At 40.0% G+C, this 21,745-nt stretch overlaps 1 protein-coding gene across 1 annotated transcript in view; it reads right to left on the bottom strand.

Moving 5' to 3' along the window:
* plekhb1 (pleckstrin homology domain containing B1) overlaps positions 1-21,745 on the bottom strand; it is an 85,273-nt gene that overhangs the window by 4,049 nt on the left and 59,479 nt on the right. Inside the window, exon 5 of the mRNA XM_059646938.1 lies at positions 2,055-2,154. Within this exon, the coding sequence (XP_059502921.1) occupies positions 2,055-2,154 (100 nt within the window). The remainder of the gene's footprint in view (positions 1-2,054; positions 2,155-21,745) is intronic.

The raw sequence follows: 21,745 nt of genomic DNA, 5'->3' as shown, positions 1-21,745 counted from the left end.
TGGCAGGCAGGGCGTTCCACGCCCTTACCACTCTCTGAGTAAAGAACCTGCCTCTGACATCTGTCTTAAATCTATCACCCCTCAATTTGTAGCTATTCCCACTTGTACAAGCTGAAGTCATCATCCTCAAAAAAAGACTCTCACTGTCCACCTTATCTAATCCTCTGATCATCTTCTATGTCTCTATTAAATCCCCTCTTAGCCTCCTTCTCTCCAATGAGAACAGACCCAAGTCCATCAGCCTTTCTTCAAAGGGCCTGCGCTTCAGACCAGGCAACATCCTGGTAAATCTCCTCTGCACCTTTTCCAATGCTTCCCTATCCTTCCTGTAATGGGGCGACCAGAACCGCACGCAATATTCCAAATGAGGCAGCACTAGTGTTTTGTACAGTTGCAGCATGACATCATGGCTCTGGAACTCAATCCCTCTACCAATAACACCTAACACGCCGTAAGCCTTCTTAACAGCACTATCAACCTGGGTGGCAACTTTCAGGGATCTATGTACATGGACATCAAGAACCCTCTGCACATCTACACTACCAAAAGAATCTTTCCATTGACCCGGTATTCTGCCTTCCTATTATTCCTCTCAAAGTGAATCACCTCACATTTATCCGTATTAAACTCTATTTGCCACCTTTCAGCCCAATTCTGCAGTTTATCCAAGTCTCCCTGCAACATTCTTCCACACTGTCCACCACTCCACCAACTTTAGTGTCATCTGCAAACTTACTAACCCATCCACCTATGCCTGCGTCCAAGTCATTTATAAAAATGACAAACAGCAGTGGTCCCAAAACAGATCCTTGAGGCACACCAGTAGTAACTGGACTCCAGGCTGAATATTTTCTATCAACCACCACTCGTTGCCTTCTTACAGAAAGCCAGTTTCTAATCCAAACTGCTAAATCTCCCTCAATCCCATGCCTCTATATTTTCTCCAATAGCCTACCATGTGGAACCTTATCAAAGGCTTTACTGAAGTCCACGTACACCACGTCAACTGCCTTACCTTCATCCACATGCTTGGTCACCTTCTCAAAAAACTCAGTGAGGTTTGTGAGACACGACCTGCCCTTGACGAATCCATGCTGACTATCTCCAATCAAATTGTTGCTTGCTAGATGATTATAAATCCTACCTCTTATAATCCTTTCCAAAATTTTTCCTACAACAGACATAAGGCTCACAGGCCTATAATTACCTGGGTCATTCCTACTGCTCTTCTTGAACAAGGGCACAACATTTGCAATCCTCCAGTCCTTTGGTACTAAACCTATAGACAATGACGACTCAAAGATCAAGGCCAAAGGCTCCGCCACCTCCTCCCCAGCTTCCCAGACAATCCTTGGAAAAATCCCATCTGGCCCAGGGGATTTATCTATCTTCACACCTTCTAGAATTGATAACACCTCCTCCTTACTAACCTTAATCTTTTCAATTCTAGTAGCCCGTAACTCAGTCATCTCCTCTACAATATTCTCCTGTTCCTAGTGAAAACAGATGAGAAATAATCATTTAGCACCTCTCCAATCTCCACAGGGTCCACACACAACTTCCCACTTCTGTCTTTGACTGGCCCTATTCCTACCCTAGGCACCCTCTTATTCCTCACATACCTATAGAAAGCTTTAGGGTTCTCCTTTATTCTACCTGCCAATGTCTGCTCATGTCCCCTCCTTGCTCTTCTTAACTCTCTCTTTAAATCCTTGCTAGCTAACCTGTAACTCTCCATTGCCTCATCTGAACCATCTCGTCTCATCGTCACATAAGCCTCCCTCTTCCACTTAACAAGAGATACAATTTTCTTAGTAAACCACAGTTCCCTTACCTTATCACTTCCTTCCTGCCTGAGAGGGACATGCTTGTCAAGGAGGCGCAATATCTGTTCCTTAAACCAGCTCCACATTTCGATTGTCCCCATCCCCTGCATTCTGCTAACCCTTCTATGCCTCAAGAATGGATAGAAACATGTTTAAACTAAATGAATTTAATGATGGACTTGTAACCTAATGTCATTGTAAAATAATGCAGAACTTTGAATACTATACCTAAATATGGGTGGCCACAGTTCCTTGGGTTGATGTAGATGGTGCTAAAAGCATTTGGGGTAACAGCCTGGTAATGGTCATCAGGATCATACTGTGTTACCTTTAAAAAGAACAATAAATGAAACATTAGAAGGCATTACACTATGGAAGAAGGAAGAAGAATTTTAACTCCAGTAGCAGTATATGATTATTCCACTAAGAATGATAAATGTTTTCCTGTTGATAATTGAGCTGTAGGTAATGTACATGTTTACTCAGTTAATCTGAAATTAAGATATAAGATCTTTATATGCTATCAGTTTCAAGTCTAAGTACTTGCTGACAGATAAAGATGGCTTATGATTGGTTAGTCACAAATGCTGTAGAATGGAGTGATTTCTGGCATTCTCCTTTATAGCTTCTCTCTTTCATGTTGCTATCATTTTTGAGATTTTTAAACCTTTGCCTTTCAGAGTATTTTCATTTCAATGATACTTTGGTAAGTTTCACTTCTATTACCTAAGACCAAAAATCAAACCACTGACAAAAGATTCACTGGAGCAGTGACTGTAAGACTGACTATAACTATAAGCAGGGGAGAGGGTGGATGTTCTGCACTGAGAAGTTCTTGTCCTGTCCTTTTACTCCATAAGGTTCAGATAGAGTGTGATGGAATACTTGGCTGGATGAATACAGCTGTAACAGAATTCGAGAAGTTCAACATTATCTAGAACGATTGATTACCCCTGCCACTGGACAAAATATTCACTCTCTCCACCATTAGTGCTGTGTGTTTGAATGATGCACTGCAAGAACTCACCAGGATTACTTCAACAATACTGCCTTGACTCGCTATCTTCATCATTGAGAATGATAAGATCAGCAATGTCATTGGCATTCTACTGTCTCCAGGTCATGTATATCCTACTTGGACATGCCTTGCCATTTCATTATTAGCCTGGGTCAATATCTGGAAATTTCCCTCCATTGAGTCAGCATCATCATTGCCACAAGAATAGTAACTGTTTAAGAAATTACATTACCATCTTTTCAAGGAAACAAAGGATGCAACAAGAACAAAATGACACATTCCAACAAATAGTGAGAAAAAAACCGAGAATTTTCTTCTTTAGCTATCAGATATATGCAATTCCTCACATCTTTGAAAAAACTATAGGGCATCACAAATGTTGTTTTGCACTTTAAACCAAAATTAACATTAAATTGACATGCAAAGATATAGCGATAATCTAATTGTAATAGTTGAAGATCTCTAACTGTGTTGTTGTAAGGGTGCTTTTACATATGATCTAATAAAAATCTAACAGTTAAATTCAAAGGACAGAAGGTCTGAGAGATTTGCATTAAAATTCAGATGAAATAACAACACTGTGGTGGAGACAATGGAAGATAATTAAACATTCCAGTAGATATGCCAATGTTTGATGAGCCACCTTTATTCACTGGAACTGAACAGGTCAACAGTCCGACTGAAAACTCACATTGTAAATGGGCTGCCGGAAGAAAATGGACAACTTCCATTTCTATAGTGCAGTTTGTGACCTCAGGAGATCTTACTGCATCTCCCAGTTAATGAATGAAAACAAAAGACAGTAGAGAAAGGACATTCTGCACTGACTTAGAAATTAAAATGTGATTCTTACATTTGATGAAACCATAAGACCATTTTGAAATAACAAGCAAGGTAATCCCCCCGTAAGGGAGCATTGTGTATTTATTATTTTTCACACTTAAGGAAAACAAAGTGAAATTGGGTGGAATAAATGGGTTTGGATTACATCTGTGACCTCCTTGTTTTGTGAAAAATAAAGCCACTAAAGTTAGTTAAACTTGGTCCAACCTTACAAGTGGGAAGGATTGGAGAGCTATATGAGGGCACATGTAAAATATACAAATAATTAGCTCAGATCACGACGAGATATAATTGTTATATTTCAGGATTATATTATTGCCACAGTAGACATTAGGTGGGGCAATTCCTTTAAATTAAAACTTTTCAATGCTTAAGGTAGTAACTCATCTCAACAAGATACCTGTCCCTGGTCAGAATTTGCAACAATAATGGCCTAAATTTTGCAGTCCTCAAGATAGAAAAACTAGCACCATTCGCTGTCATTACTCTGTGGAAGTGTCAACAACTTCGAAATCAACAAATATGCAGGTAAATGTGAAAATCCAGAAAGTGTTGTTAATGTGTTTCTACCCCTCCATTAGGGGTGCTGCTGAATTTGTTGAAAATGGAAAGCAATTTGCTACTATTGAATCGATGTGAATTTATTCTTTCAATGCAATTATACTGATTGTAAAAATGCTTGAAGGAGTTGTGCCCAGTTGGATGAGGTGTAACCACAATTTTAACAGTCTACTCAGTTATAATTACTTATGACCATCTATGTGACTTTGGAAACTAATTTTATATTTGTCAATGTAAAATTTCTCCATTCCATGATTTAAAAATTACTCCACTTCTTTAAACAATGAAAAACATTAGTTTTTAATACTTTGATAAAGTTAACTATAATTCAACTTCTACCTTAATCCCAAGTATGTTTCCCAATCTTCCTTCTGCTTTGAATAAAATTATATAAAAGAATTGAAAGAAAAGACTTGTTTGTAAATTCTTAGTTGTACATGTGAGAGCTTTTCAATGTGATAACTAGATTGTTAATTGCTGTCAGTTATGTGAAGCTCCTTGGAGAAGACTGACCATGTTCATTCTATGTGGCATACAACTTCAATGGGAAAGATGGCCCAACTGTGGCTAACAAGGGGAGTTAGAGATAGAGTTAGATGCAAGGAAGAGGCATATAAATTAATCAAAAATGCAGCAGATATGAGGATTGAGAGCAATTTAGGTTTCAGTGAAGAAGAACAAAGGGATTGATTAAGAGGGGGGAGAATAGACTAAGCTTGTGTGGAATGTAGTAACTGATATGATAAGCTTCTATAGATACGTGAAGAGAAAAAGATTAGCTTAGACAAATATAGGTGCCTTACAGAATGAACAGGGGAAGTTATAATGAGGGGAAGAAAAGGATGGCAAACTAATTAGATACATATTTTGGTTCTGTCTTCACAAAGGATTTTATAAATAACGTCTCAAAAGTGTTGGTGAACACAGCATCTAGTGAGAGAGAGGAACTGTAAGAAATGATAATTAGCAGGGAAATCATCTTGAGATTAAAGGCAGTTAAATTCCCAGGCCTTGGAAAACTACATCCAAGCATACTTTAGGAAGTTGCCCTAGAAATAGTGGGTACATTGGTAGTCACCTTTTCAAGATTCTGTAGACTCTAGAGTTCCTACACATTGGAGGGTAGCTATTAAAAAAGGTACATAGAGAGAAAACAGGGAATTATGGGCTGATTAATCTGACATCAGTAGTAAGGAATTTGCTGGAGTCCGGTATAATATCTGAGCTCTTGGAAATGGGATTGGACAGAGTCAGTGTACATTTATGAATGGGAAATCATGCTTGACCAACTCCTGGAATGCTTCAAGGAAATAACTGGGAGAATTTATTTGAGGAAGCCAGTGAATGCGTTTTACTTGAATAGCAGAAGGCTTTTGGCAAAATTCCCCATAATGGAATAGAAATTAAAAGTGTGTGCAATTTGGGTAACATAATGACATGGATGGAGAAGTGATTAGCAGACAGGAAACAAAGAGTATGAATAAACTGGCCTTTTCCCAAGTAATAGGCAATGATTACTGGGGTATTGTTGAGATCAGTGCTTGGACCTCAGCTACTCGCAATACACAATCGTGACTTAGATGAAGGAACTAAATGTGATATCTCCAAATTTGCAGACAGCACAAAGCTGGTGGAAGGGTGAATTGTGAGGAGGATGCTGAAATGCTTCAGTGTAATTTAGACAAGTTCAGCGGGTGGACAAATGCATGGCAGATGACGTATAATGTTGCTAAATGTAAGGTTATCCATTTTGGAAGCAAAAACAAGAAGGCAGACTATGACCTGAATGGAGACATGCAATGAGGCCCGAGTGTCCTTGTACACTAGTTTCTGAAAGTAAGCATTCAGGTACGGCAGGCAGCAAAGAAGGCAAATGGTATGTTGGCCTCATGACGAGAGAATTTGTGTACAGGAGCAGGGATGTCTCGCTGTAGGGACACATGGGGTATTGTGTGCAATTTTTGTCTCCTTACGTGAGAAACGATGTTGTGGTTATGGAAAGCGTGCAACAAAGGGATCTCATAGAAACTTATAAAATTCTGACAGAACTAGACAGGGTAAATGCAAAAAAGATGCTCCTGATGAGCAGGGAATCCAGAACTGGAGGTCATAGTCTAAGAATATAGGATGGGTCATTTAGGACTGAAATTAGGAAAAATTCCTTGATTCAGAGAGTGGTGAGCCTGTGGAATTCTCTGTTTAAAAGATGGTTGAGGCCAAAACATTGAATGTTTTCAAAAAGCAGTTAGATATAGTTCTTAGGGCTGAAAGGATCAAATGGTATGGGCACAAAGTGGGGAGAGGGTACTGAGTAGATAATTAGCCATGGTCATATTGAATAGCGAAGCAGGCTTGAAGGGCTGAATGGCCTACTCCTACTATTATTTTATGTTTCAATGTGATCGATCACTTTAGCCTGTTTGACGTGCTGTTGTTAGATATTCCCTTTAGCTGGTGTCAGAATGAAATGAATACTTGAATGGGTTCCTTGAAGTCAGCAGCAAACATCATTACTTCACCAGTGACTACAAAATCCAGGATCATATATATATACATATTTGCAACAGATACATAAATTAACTTTCCAAACAGGAACATGTGCTCAAAGAATTGGTACTAAGCTATCAACATAATTAGTCTCAATACAAAAAAGTAACTCTCTTCGTGTGATTTTGTGAACTGCAAAAATAAAGTATCCCAATCCATCTCCGAAAGATTCAAATTGATTGAGTGTTTGACTAGCCTTTGCAATTAAATGTGGTTATAAATTTTAACCATCCAATTAAATTTATGAGGAATTGCTAGTTACCCACATCATCGTATGGTGCCTTTTTCCTGCAGTATTGATTAGTTCCTCGGGTTAGGTTTTCTGCTTTGAGATCAAACTATATGCATGTAACACTGAACAAAACTTTCCTGCAGGCTTCAAGACCCTGACATTGGGACTAAATTGGCCTCCAGAATCCACATTTGCCAGGAGCTAGACGGAGCACGATATTTCGCCCATGGTGGCACTGTAATTATCTGTTTCCAAGCTCACCATCCAATTCGGCAGGTAGGCTTCATACACTGTTCTGGCAATCATTAGGCTCTAGAGTGTGGGCAGCCCCAGCAAGAAGGGTAGGTGCTACTGTGACAACTGAGAAAATGCAAAGATACCTCAAAACAGGAGTGCCCTGAAAGGAGTGAAAATTATTACAACCTTTAAAAGGCTGACACAGGCACAACTTTCCAATCTGGTAGCTGACCTGAGGTGATTAGTATGGAGTTTTCTCCTTCTTCTTTTTCTCTTTAGAGGATCTAGCCTCTTGCCCAGATGGCCCACTGAATTGCTGCAGGGAAGCTGCCTTCACTAAGTCAGTGGTGGCATTCCAAATAGCCCCTAACTGGGGCTTTACATATATATGCAGACTGGATGTTCATTTGCTTGTGGACCTCAGAGAAAATCACCTCCCTGATTGTACCAGATTAACAGCTCCCAGGACCCCCGGCTGATAGATGAGAACGGAGTGTCAGACATCCTTTTCACTCTCAGAGTTGGCTCTGAGGGAGCTGCATCAGTGAGATGTTTAAATAAAGGGTGACTTGGTGATGGGCTAATGGCCTCTCTGGAGTTACTAGCCTACCTCAGGGAGCTTCTCCAGTAGCAGTAATGCACTGGGCAGCTGCCTTATAATGTTCTTTGCTATTATCCTGACGCCTTTGACTCCACTCTTATGATCACAGGGAAAGATTTGTCTATTCCAATGGAGAAACCTGGAGTCATAAATTGAATGCAATATTTCGCCCATGGTGGCAAATATTGCATTATAAATTTTAACCATCCAATTAAATTTATGAGGAATTGCTAGTTACCCACATCATCGTATGGTGCCTTTTTCCTGCAGTATTGATTAGTTCCTCAGGTTAGGTTTTCTGCTTTGAGATCAAACTATATGCATGTAACACTGAATAAAACTTTCTTTTAATGTCCCCAGTATTAAAACTGAATTAGAAGTGACTGCTTTCAGATGAGAACTAAATAAAATGCTTCATTTTCTCAACATGCATTGTCTGATACATGACCAAAGAGCACTGTATGATCAGTACTGTATAATATCTAAAGGTCTGCAACAAAACAGTTTGTGAGTTTAGGAGAGGCAATGGCTTGTGGGATTATCGCTGGACTGTTAGTCCCGTCACTCAGGTAATGTTCTGGAGATTTAGTAAATAAAAACCGAGAGAATTGCAGATGCTGTAAATCAGGATCAACAAAGTTGCTGGAAAAGCTCAGCAGGCCTGGCAGCCTCTTTGAAGGAAAAGACAGTTAACATTTTGGGTCTGGTGACCATCCCTCAAAACGGGTCCTGAAGAAGGGTCACTGGACCTGAAACGTTAACTCTGTTTTTTTTCTAGCAACTTTGTTTTTGTTCTGGGACCCAGGTACAAATCACACCACGGCAGATGGTTGAATTTGAATTCAATAAATATGTGGAATTAAGAGTCTAATGATGACTGTAACTCCATTATCAATTGTTGGAAAAACCCACCTGGTTCACTCATGTCCTTTAGCGAAGGAAACAACCATCCTTACCTGGTCTGGCCTACATGTGACCCCAGACCCACAGCAATGTGGCTGACTCCTAACTGTAATCTTGGCGATTAGGGATGGGCAATAAATGTTGCCTAGCCAGTGATGCCCTTATTCCATGAATGAATGAAGAAAAGAAAATGAAAATCACTTGACAGATATAAAAAGTGTATGCAGCTGTTTCACATAATATGTATATATTTTTCAACATTTAATTTTTGTGCAATGAATTGCCATACAAAGACATTTAATCCACAGTTAGCTTTAAGGATGCCGAATATGCATGGTCCAACATCTATTAATAGTCCCAATTGTTCGAATAATGACACAAACAACCAATTTGAGATTATGTGACTCATAGGCAGGTATAGCATGGAAACAAAGCCTTTGGTCCAACTTGTCCATGCCAACCAGATATCCTAATTTGGTCCACATTTCTCTAAACTCTTCCTATTCATATACACATCCAGATGCCTTTTAAATTTGCAATTGTACCAGCCTCCAACACTTCCTCTGGCACCTTATTCCATAAAAGCACCACCCTCTGCGTGAAAAAGTTGCCCCTTAAGCATCTTTTAATTCTTTCCCCCCTCACCATAAACCTATGCCCCCTAGTTTTGGATTTTTCTGCACTAGGGAAAAGACCTTATCTACTTACCCTATTTGTGCCCCTCATGATTTAATAAACATCTATAAGGTCATCCCTCAGCCTCTGATGCTCCAGGGAAAATAGCTCCAGTTCATTCAGCCTCTCTCTATAGCTCAAACCCACCAACCCTGGCAACATCCTTGTACATCTTTTCTGAACCATTTCAAGTTTCATAACATCCTTCCTACAGCATGGAGACCAGAATTGCGTGCAATATTCCAAAAGTGGCCGAACTAGTGTCCTGTACAGTCACAACATGACCTCCCAATGCCTATATTCAATGCATTTATCAATAAAGAGCAAGCATACCAAGTGCCTTCTTCACTATCCTAGCTACCTGTGACACTTTCAATGAACTAAGAACCTGCACTCCAAGGTCTCTTTGTTCAGCAGCACACCCCAGGAGCTTACCATTAAGTGTGTAAGTCCAGCTTTGATCTGTCTTACCAAAATGCAACACCTCACGTTTATTTAAATTAAACTTCATCTGCCACTCTTCGGGCCATTGGCTCATCTGATCAAAATCCCATTGTACTCTGATGTGACCTTCTTCACTACTAACTACGCCTCCAATTTTGGTGTCATTTACAAACTTACTAACTATACTTCTTATGCTCACATCCAACTCATCTATATAAATAATGAGAAGCAATGGATCCAGCACCGATCCTCGTGGCGCACAGCCGGTCACGGTCTTCCAGTCTGAAAAGCAACTGTCCACTACCACATTGTCTCTCCTACCTTAGAGCCAGTTCTATATCCAAATAGCCAGTCCTCCCTCTATTCCGTGTGAACTAACCTTGCTAACCCTTCAACCATGAGGAACCTTGTTGAGCACCTTACTGAAGTCCATACAGATAACATCCACCACACTGCCCTCATCAACCCTCTTCGTTACTTCTTCAAAAAACTCAATCAAATTCATGAGACACGATTTCCCATGCACAAAGCCATGTTGACTATCCCTAATCAGCCCTTGCCTTTCCAAATACATGTAGATCCTGTCAGGATTCCCTCCAACAACTTGTCCACCACTTATGGCAGGCTCAGTGGACTATCGTTCCCTGGCTTTTCTTAAATAATGGCACCACATTAGCCAGCGGCCAGTTTATTGGTGCCTTGCCTGTCACTATTGATAATACAAGTATCTCAGCAAGGAGCCCAGCAATCTCTTTAAAAAAACTGAAAGAGCTACAGATGCTGTAAACCAGTAACAAAAACAGAAGTTGCTGGAAAAGCTCAGCAGGTCTAGCAGCATCTGTGAAGAAAAAATCAGAGTTAATGTTTTGGGTCCAGTGACCCTTTGAATGGTCACCGGTCCTGAAATGTTATCACTGATTTTTTTCTTCACAGATGCTGCCAGACCTGCTGAGCTTTTCCATCAACTTCTGTTTTTGTTTCGAACAATCTCTTCCCTAGCTTCCCATAGAGTTCCAGGGTACACCTGATCAGGTCCTGGGGATTTATACACTTTTTAAGATGTTTTAGATAATTTTTAAGATGTCCAGCACCTCCTCCTCTGTAATATGGGCATTTTTCAAGATGTCATGATTTATTTCCCCATGTTCTCTACCTTCTGCATCCTTCTCCACAATAAACACTGTTGCAAAATTCTCATTTAGTATCTCCTCAATCTCCTTCGGCTCCACATATAGGTGGCTTTGCTGATTGTCAAGGGACCCTATTCTCTCCTTAGTTAGCCTTTTGTCTGTAATGCATTTATAGAATCCCTCTGGATTCTCCTTAACCCTATTCTTGAAGAACAGAAAGAATATGCCTACACATTGAGATCTTTCAACTAAACAAAAGTTTGGGGAATAGCTAATGCATTTCCCACGCCTTGTCTCATCAGGTTTGATTGACTTTAAGCAAATGCTCAGATGCTAATTGCTCTTCATTTCATTCTCCATGGCAATACTTGGGCAATCAGAGTCCACTTGCCAACTGTTAACTCATGCGATACAAATTATTGTTCCCATTGAATTTGGTATTCTTGTAATTCGGTTCTATTGAGTGCAAGATGTATACCTTCTGCAACATGTTTGTTTTAAGCAATATTCAAAAATATATTGGATTGAAAAATAAAAATTCAGCAAGAAAGATACATTTGTAGCTTGCTCAGGAGGTTAAAGATAATGTTAGTTTAAAAGAAAAGGCTTCTAATCTGCCAAAGTGTTAAGTCTGAAGATTTGGGATATTTTAGAACCAGCAAAGGATCACCAAACGTTGCTGAAATGGGAAGGAAATAGATCATAAGACCACAAGAAATTAAGCCCCTCAAGCCTGCTTCTCCATTCAATAGGATCCTGGCTAATTCAACATTCCTCACGTCCATTTACCTGCCCTTTCCTCATAATATCTGATCCCCCTATTATGTTGCCTTCCACTTGTCAGACCAAACCTGGATATTGTTCAGATCTTACTGCATTTGTGCATGTGCTAGTTCAGTTTCTGAGGAGTCATGAATGTTGCTGAACATTGTGCATTTGTTGGCAAACATTCCTAAACTGATGTCCACAAATCATTGACAAAGTAGATTAAGATGGCTGGGCCTGGGATGCGACATTGAGAAATTTCTGCAGAGATATCCTGGAGCTGAGATGGCACTTATAATATTCATGACCATATTCTTTTCTGCCAGCTATGACACAAACCAGGGGAGAGTTTTACCCAGATTCCACTGACTTCAGAGTTAATGGGAACTGCAGATGCTGGAGAAACCGAGGTAACAAAGTGTGGAGCTGGATGAACACAGCAGGCCAAGCAGCATCTCAGGAGCACAAAAACTAACATTTCGGGCCCAGACCCTTCATCAGAAAGAAAAAGCTTCCACTGTTTCCACTGACTCCAGTTTTGTTATGGCCATTATGAATGCTCCTAATAAATCTACAGCCTTTATTCCTTTTGAATGAACGTTTGGATATGAGGTGAAAGGACCAATTAAACAGATTAAAGAAAAAAATGATAAATCAAAGCTCAAAAACAATGTATTTCTGAGAGGACCTCACCAAAGCACGTGAGCTGACTGATAAGACTGGTGCACAATGTACAATGAAAATTAATGTAGATAAAAGAACAAAATTGTTGCTGCAGACAAGGTATTAACAGTTACTTGTGCCTGAGGAACCTATGAATGCAAGGTATGCTGGGCTTTAGCAAATCAAAAAGTAATCTCAATGATCTAAACTGTGTAATGAGTGTTCCACATGGGGAAAGGAATCACAAAGTGTGTCATGCTAATACGTTAAAGTCAAGGTGATAGTCAGAAGAGAGATGAAAGTATAGTCATGAAATAAATGAGGAGTGAAAAAGAAATTTCAGAACAATATGAAATTTGGACTAGTTCAGTTTAGGATACCTGGTCAGCATGGACTATTTGGACCAAAGTATCTGTTTCTGTTCTGTATGATCAATGACTCTAGACGTTGACTCTTCAGCAATCAGGCTGGATAATGGGGAAGTAATTAAAATGTGAGATAGAACCATATTTTATCTTTCTGAAAAGTAAAGACCTGTCTTATGAAGGCCATTACAGAATCATGGATAGAATCTCATGGACGCCTGAACAATGAGGCCAGAGATGAGAAATGTGTCAGAATTGTGCAAGAGTGAGGGCTGTCTTGAAGAAGGACCAGCCACTGAATCTTTTACACTCTGGATGTTGAGGTGACATTCTTGCTCGGCAGTGGCAAGTTGCCCATTAGAGGGGATTGTGGCTTGTTAATAACTTTAGCAACTTCACCTCACCTTATTTAACTTGCACCTTTCCTGCCTACCACTCACCATGAGCAAACTCGGCAGAATTCACAATGTGGATGTCAGAGGGGGTACTCAGCAACTTCAGCTCACCCTCTAACTGCAAATAGCCTCCAAGTCTCTCACCACAAGCTTCTCAGGGCCTGATTCATGGACACGACATCCACGGACATTGGCAACCGATCATTGTCAACATCCCAGGATCTATTAGAGGAGCTTGCATTGTGGGGCACAGTGGCAACCAGCACCAAAAAGCTGCTGCGAGGACTCCTTGCCCATAGGGATAACTACTCGGGCAGCAACTCATGGATACTCGTTTGCTGTCTTAGCTCTCACTCAATTGGTGCATATTCACAGCATCCATCACCTTGCCTTTCCATACTTGGCTTCGCTGTTCCTTGCCTGTTAGTGTGTTGGAGCTCGGAGTGAGACACTAAATGTGATCAGTACTGCCGAGTGGATGTAGCTCTTTTGTACAGATACTTAGCCAGGCTGCTTGTCGGTGGGGATTTGTTGGTGGGGGTGAGGGGGATTGCTGTACAGTGCACTGAAATGTCATTCTCATAATTCCAGTGTGAGCCAGCTGCCTGCAAGGCCAACTTTCATTCAAACATTTGGCCATGTTGGAAGTTGATGGGGACTACTCCTCAGTCCAACTCTTGTTAGTCAGTACTTCCTTGTACTGTCAGTCACAGGTACAGTCTACACACAATTCAGGGGCTTATCCAAAGCCAGTCATCTGCTTGGGTCAGTCGCAATCAGGGATATTGCAGAATCATAGAATCCCTTCAATGTGAAAGCAGGCCATTCAGCTATCAAGTTCACACTGGCCCACTGAAGGACTTCCCACTGAAATGCACCCCACTACCCTATCCCTGTAACCCTGCTTTTCTTGTGGCTAATTCACCTAGCCTAAATATCCCTCGGCACTGTGGGCAATTTAGCATGGTCAATCCACCCAACAAACACATCTTTGGACTGTGGGAAGAAACCAGAGCACCTGGAGGAAACCCAAGCAGCGCACAGGTAGAATGCACAAACTCCACATAGCTCCAGCTCAGTATGGCATTCTCTGAGCCCAATGTGATGTCCTCTCAGCCTAGTGTGGTGATCCTGCAAGAGCCCTGCATGGTGCTCTTTGGGCGGTACATGGAGTCCTCTCGGCCTGGCATGGTGTCCTCTTGAAAGAAATCTCACTACAATTTTAGAGGTTTAGTAAGGGGATCAGGGGTAATGTGTATAAGGTAGGAGAATAAAGTTGAGGATCTCATTGAATAGTGGAGCAGACTCAATGGACTGAAGAGCCTACTTCTCCTAATTCATATAGTCATATAAATGGACTGACTTAGTCAAAATGACAAGGAGTAAATGTATCTTGTATGCTAATGTGACAAGAATGTGTAGTAGTGTTATCTTTGAGAGAACATAAGACACTGACTTAAAGATATATAGTTTAATTGTGTTTGCACCAAGTTAGCAGATGGTGTATAATGTGGACATCTGTGGGATTAATCAACTTGGACATAAGAATGATATAAATGGAACATTTTTTTAAAGGCAGTGATAATTGTAAGTGTTGGTATTCGGAAGAACTTGCATGTACGTGAACAGAGAATGCAGAAAGTCAGATGCTGGTGTAGCAAGCAATTAGAATGACAAATGCCATATTGAAAGAAGTCTCACTACAATTTTACAGAGCTTTAGAAAGACCGCACCAAGAATACCAAGTGCATTTTGATCAACATATTTAAGAAAGGATGTACTTGCATTTGAGAAATTACAACAAAGCAGTGATTGTGTTACCCAGTGATGAGAGACAGAATAATTGGGTTTATATTCTCTGGATTTTAGAAGAGTCAGAGGTGATCTCATTGAAACAAGCAAGATTCTTAAGGAGGTTGATAAACTAGACACTATTATCCCTGGAGCACTGGGTAACTTGGAAAATAGGTCACCATCTCAGGATTGAATTGAATTGAATTAGCTTTATTGTCACATATCTGCAAATGAGTACAGTGAAAAGTTTGTAAGTCAGCACTGAAAACACCAGCTAAGGTACCAAGGTACCTAGGTACAGCTTCCGTACTTACGAGATTAGCTAAAAGATTACAAGGCTGGAGCAAACACTTATCACTCAGAAAATAAGAACTTGTGAATCTTTTGGAGTTTTCTACAACAGAATTTTGATAATGCTGTTTTATGGAATATAATTAGGACTGAGAGAGACAGGTGATTTGTTTCTCAGGTAATTGAGGGAAACAAACATGTAAATGCACAAATTAAGAGCAGGAGTAGGTCATTTGGCCCCTCAAGCCTACTTTACCATTCAGTGCTGGCCTGATTATGTCTTCAGCTTTGCATTCCTGCCTACCCCCAATAAGCTCTGACTGTCCTGTCAGTCAAAATCTGTCTACCTCTGCCTTAAACTATTCAATGACCCTGCCTCCACTGCTGTCTGTGAATGAAGTTACAAAGACTCACAACTTTCTGATGAAGAAAGTTTCTCCTTATCTCCATCTTAATAAAGGAATTCAGATTTTTCAACTGTGTCCCCTTGTTTTAGCCTCTCCCCCAAGGGGAAGGAAACCTCCTTCAGCCAAATACTCTCATGATCTTGTATGCCTCAATAAGATCATCCCCATTCTTCTTAACACCAATAGATACAAACCTAGCCTGTCAAGCCTTTCTTCGTTAGGTAACACCCCCATCTTGCACCTTTCAAGTGAATCTTCACTGAATTACTTCTAATTCAAACACATTCATTGTATCTGAGCATATGGAAAGCATAGCTTTTCAAACAGGATTTCCATTTAGATCCAACCTTTTAAATAACAACTCTGTGTGGGTGTCTCTTGTTAGAAATCTTGTCACTACTGCTTAACAATTGATTAGAGAATCCCAGGGTAATGATACCCTACACAGGTATTAATTGTCACATTATCCCAGAAAACTGGCAATTTGTAATAATACCAGTGCTGCTTATAAAATTCACTTTCACAGCTATCTCTCATGTGCATTATTCTGGAATTGTTCAGAAGGAGACTAAAACTGTACACAATACGCCACATGTGGTCTCATCAATGCTCTGTACATCTGCCACAAAATATTTCATCCATTTGCTTTCGTTCTGTACCTGCTTACTAACTTTGTGATTTGTACACTAGGTCACTCAGCTTCCTTTATAACTGAGAGTTCAACAGGAAGGTGGTGGGGAATTCATGAAGATCAGCCATGGTCATATTGAATAGCAGAGCTGGCTTAACAAGCTGTACTGTCAACTTCTACTCCTTTCTCTTATGTGCAGACACACTCAGCTGCTCGCTACCACCAGTGACATGCACATTCTGAGAAAGGATTTTAAAAATGCTGTTTAATAGTAAATGTATTTATTGTCACTGTTTGAATGGGGAAGAATTTCCATTTTTAATTTCTATATCAATTTAAAACAATGGAGCCCAGTGATTCAGTGCCTTACTGTAACTACAAACATACATAGCAAAGCACATAGCCAATAAGCACAGAACTGAGGGCAGGTCTGTCAAAAGACTTCACGTTACCATGGCAATGCTTGCCTGCTGTTTTCAGGCAGGCTTCCAGAATAATACAAAGAGAGATAGTTGTTAAAGTGAAGTTTATAAGCAGTGCTGATATTATTGCAAATTGGGAATTTTCTGGGATAATGTGACAATTAATACCTGTGTAGGGTATCATAACCCTGGGGTGCTTTATTTAAGTGTTAAGCAATAGTGACAAGATTTGTGACAGGAGACACCCACACAGAGTTGCTACTTAAAAGGCTGGATCTTCATGGAAAACCTTTTTGAAAAGCTTTGTTTTCCACATGATCAGTTACATTGAAGGTATTTGAATCAAAACACCTCATTGCGTCTCAATAAAGTAATTGCGCTGCTTATGCATGAAATCAGCATTCCTCCTACTCAATGCTCTTCTGAAGGTGATTTCCAAAAGCGGTGCCATGGAATGAGTTATAAATAGATCGGATTTTGAAATTGTGAGCCTTCATTTCAAATATGATTTTAATTTAAAGCTCACACCTTTTTCTCTTGACTCATTATGGCAATTTTATTTTTTTCCCTCAGCAAAGCCTTCTTCTTCTTAGGCAACACTTTGGAATCAAGGCTGATTTGCTGGCACCTTGGATCAATGGTTCTGAGATAGCTGATAAGTCTAATGCACGTTCTGCAGATTCTCCTACGTACAGGGCAGATGATACTTGAAGGTCAGGTAGATGAGTTGCTTGGAAGGTTGGATGTTCTTCTTCATTTATTCTTTCACAGTGTATTACTGGCTAGGCCAGGATTTGTTGTCCATACATGACAACCCTTGAGGGGGCGATTGTGAGCTGTCGCCTTGACTTGCTGCTTTTTCTGACACCTTGATTCTATATATACCTAACAAAGTCCCTCAATTGGACTTCTTCATATCGATAGGGAGACAGGGATGCTCATGAGATGGTGGGTAATTTTGACCTCTTCAGGGGTGCTTTTGAGACATCCCTAAGGTTAACTTCTGGGAATTTCTTGCTACAAAATGTTCTGAGTAGACAAGTTGCTTTGGCAGTGTAATGTCAAGAATATAGGTAACATCTTTTGCTCTTCCTGTGGTGATGCAAAATTGTCAGCTTTAGTTAAGGGGTTAAAGACTAAGGGTCATTTTGACCAGATCATGCAGAAGTGATTCAGTCAAAGATTTTGATGTAGATCTTACCTCTGGGAAGGTGGAGTACCCTTTAGGGAACACTTGTTAATTCTGCAAGTATTACCCAGAATCTATAGTCATTTGCCAGTTTAATTATCCACCCACTCCCACTCAGACCTCAGCCCACAACAATGTTGTGGAATAGGCTTGAAGGATTTTCTGGGATGTCAGTATGCTATGCATGTTAGTAGTTACCGTATGGGAGTGAAACACAAGCTTGAGGAATAGGGGCTTTTGTGGTGCATTGGTACTGTTCCTACCTCTAGGCCAGAAGATCTGCATTTGAGTCCCACCTGACCCAGACATATATCATAACATATCTGAATAGCCTGATTAAAAATATCTAAGCCTGAGACGAAACACCTCATATTTCAATGAGACTTAATAGTCCCCTAATTTCAAAATTAAATTCAACAATATTGGATCATACACTGTCCCCTGTTTTTGTAGTTGTTTTGGATGACAACTGGAGCTGATTCTGTTTTTCACTTTCACATTTGTTTTGTACCCTCATTAGTTTCGTCATTTTGTTTTTCCTGTCTTCTTCCCAATCACTGAGCTTCCCCTTTGTCCTTTCTGCCCATTTGTTCATTTCCTGCCTCTCTCCTTGCCTAAAACCTGTTTTGATATTTAGTATAAGATCATTGACCGAAAAGAAAAAAATTTAGTTCTCTCTGCACAGACATTATCCAACTTGCAGACTATTTCAGACACATTCCTCTTTTCATTTCAGATTTCTAGCATCCACAACAGTTTTCTTTCATACATTCTGTTTATATTTTCAGCACATACGCCCATACACACATTTGTACAGCTGCTGCAGGGAGATTGTAATTATAACATGAAAGTTCAAACGGGCATTCAATCCATTATAAACCTGCTCATACAAATGCAAAATGAAGGAAGTTAACACAAAGTGGACACTGAATATTTTAGCAACACTGTTGTTAGCAAACTCAATCCAGCAGTATTTATTTTAACATCAATAGAAAAGACAATTAATTAACTTAGTGGTAGTAAAAACAATTTTATGTTTATGTTGTAATGCATTTACTTTTTGTATGCGTTCTCATTAGATAATTATTGAAAAAGCGCAAGCTTAAGCACAATCAGTATTGGGCTGTGATCATTTCTGTTTGTGAATGATAATGGAGGCAATTTCACTGAATTACATTCCACTATTTCAGCAATAGTAACCACCTTGGAATTTAATGAGACTGGCTACTGAAATACTTCTACGATTATTACATGAACTGTCAGGCTTCAGGAATTTGAATGGCAAGTTCATGTCAGATAATCTTTAAATTATGTACAGCTTGGGAAAAAAAATCAATAAAATAATCATCAATATTGAAGCTGGGAGAAATGAACAATTCATATTTTTTTTATTGCCTTCAGGAACCATAGTACAGCGAAAGCACAGATTTATAAATTATTCATTGCAATGATTTAATTAGAGCCCCTGCTGGAGTTAAAAAGGATAAGTTACAAGTTGCATGATATTTTTTACAGATCCTCACTTGTCACACATAACCGTATCTAAATGAATTAACTCTTTCATCTGAAACAATGTTGTCAAGGTAGGGTAATGACAATAGTCACTGAAAATAATTACACTAGATTATGCCTAGTCAATGTTGAAAGTCTATTTATAATTCTATTCAAAATTCCAATATGAAGGCAACAGTTAGGGCAACTTGTTTTTAATAAATATCTAAGAATGTCCTAAATTCATGGTTTCTACTCAAACCTACAGAGACATATGAAGAAAATGCAGTTCAATTAGGTCCCATCTATTCACGAAACAGATGGAAAATACTGGAAAGACTGAGGTGGACAGATAACAGCCACAGACAGAGAAAAACATAGTTAACATTTCAAATTTGGTGACTTCTCGTTAGAATCCAAAATATGAGCACCGGGCAAACAATGCAAATTCTGCACTGAATGTATTTATCATCTCAACTCTGTAGAAAGATGGAAAATTTCAGTTGTTGGATTCTCCAGGAAGTTGATGCCTGTGTTACTGCTCATGGCACTTTTAAGATCTGCACAAGTAGCTTCACCATTTTAACATGGCTAAGTGGATCAATTGAGTTGCCTTTTACTTTAACTATGGCCACCAGAGCAGAAAGTAAAGCAGCACCTACACCCTCAATCCTGAACTACTGCTTATCCTAACTGAAGCTTTGCAAATGCAATTCCAGATTTAGGCAGGTTGATCAAAAAGTTGGCGAATGAGATTCCCACTCCCTAATGCTTTATACCCTGGAACAAAGATGGGGCCTTGTTCTACCAAAATTGGAGATTCAAATCTGGTCTGCAATCAGTTGGAAATTCAAATCCCTTCAATATTTCCATGACGCAGCCATCAAAACTTTTTTTTAAAAAACTGTAGAGAAAACACTACTGCCAACATCAAAAGGTTAAGGAAGCTGAAAGCCTTAATGGAGGTCAAAGGATTCCTTGAAAAACAAGCACAGCAACTCCCGAATTTGACTGCGTACTTCCTGATGGCATTGACTGTAATTTAAGGCTGAGACCGCTTGCCTTTCCTTCGTGACTGAAGTAGCTACATATGCACTAGAATGTTTGAGGGGCCTCTGTGCAGCAATTACCTGGTTCAGTTATTTGTTGCAACCTTACTCGAGTCTACAGAGTGACTTGGTTAGTACTTTAGAGAGAAGTAAACATCAAATGGATAATTACCAAAACTATGTAATTTAAACTGTGACCTTTTCAGCATATATCGTTTTCTATACTTAAGCGTTTGAGAATCAGTCGCATTTTACATCATTACGGTTCATCTTAAAATAATTTAGTTGAGCAAAATTAAAGATGCAGTCACCCATGACACAGGGACATTTGTTCAAGTATTGAGCGTGTGAGGCAAACCCATCCATCTGAACGGGTTTGATGTTCATAGGAAATGTACACATGTTGTCTGGTCCAAAGCTGGTTATCTAGGAAAGCCAGCCATTCAGAGGAAATTGCAATAGCTCCACTGAAGACTTAAAGAAACATTGGGGTTAGTAGCATCATGCGTAAAATAAAATATCCATCCAACCTGTCTCTGCCTCCCTAACCTGTTCTTCCTCTCACCCATCCCTTCCACCCACCCCAAGCCGCACCTCCATCTCCTACCTACTAACCTCATCCCACCTCCTTGACCTGTCCGTCTTCCCTGGGCTGACCTATCCCCTCCCTACCTCCCCACCTATACTCTCCTCTCCACCTCTCTTCTTTTCTCTCCATGTTCGGTCCGCCTCCCCCTCTCTCCCTATTTATTCCAGAACCCTCGCCCCATCCCCCTCTCTGATGAAGGGTCTAGGCCCGGGACTGTGGTGAAGATTTACAATGCTTGGTGGCACAGGGCATTTGCCTGTTAAAACCTTGGTACAAACAGCATGAATGGAAAGAACTATCAAAATGAATGTGGTTTTGCAGATCCAATGTACTGGGTGCAAGCAAGTTCACAAAAGAGCCAAAACATAACAATTTCTGGACAAACGTCTACACTTCTTTTGAGGCATGAATGAACTGCAGCACCCTCATGAAGTTAACCTGTATAGCATGCCCAGAACATTTACTCTCTTTTCCAATCATTCTTCATCCAAGACAACCCACATGTAGCCATCACAATTGGGGACCATAAGATTATGAGCTTACACTACCTCACAGTGTTCCAGCAAAGGAATAATGATAGGAGAAGGAAAACTAACTCTCAAAGAAATCTTGGTGGGTTGCTGCAATGCAACTTGTTGATGGTACATTATGTTGCCATTGTATGTCAATGGTGGAGG

The sequence above is a fragment of the Stegostoma tigrinum genome, chromosome 6 (genome assembly GCF_030684315.1).
Source record: "Stegostoma tigrinum isolate sSteTig4 chromosome 6, sSteTig4.hap1, whole genome shotgun sequence".
In the NCBI taxonomy this organism is placed as follows: Eukaryota; Metazoa; Chordata; class Chondrichthyes; order Orectolobiformes; family Stegostomatidae; genus Stegostoma; species Stegostoma tigrinum.
This window is presented reverse-complemented; position numbering and strand designations above follow the sequence as displayed.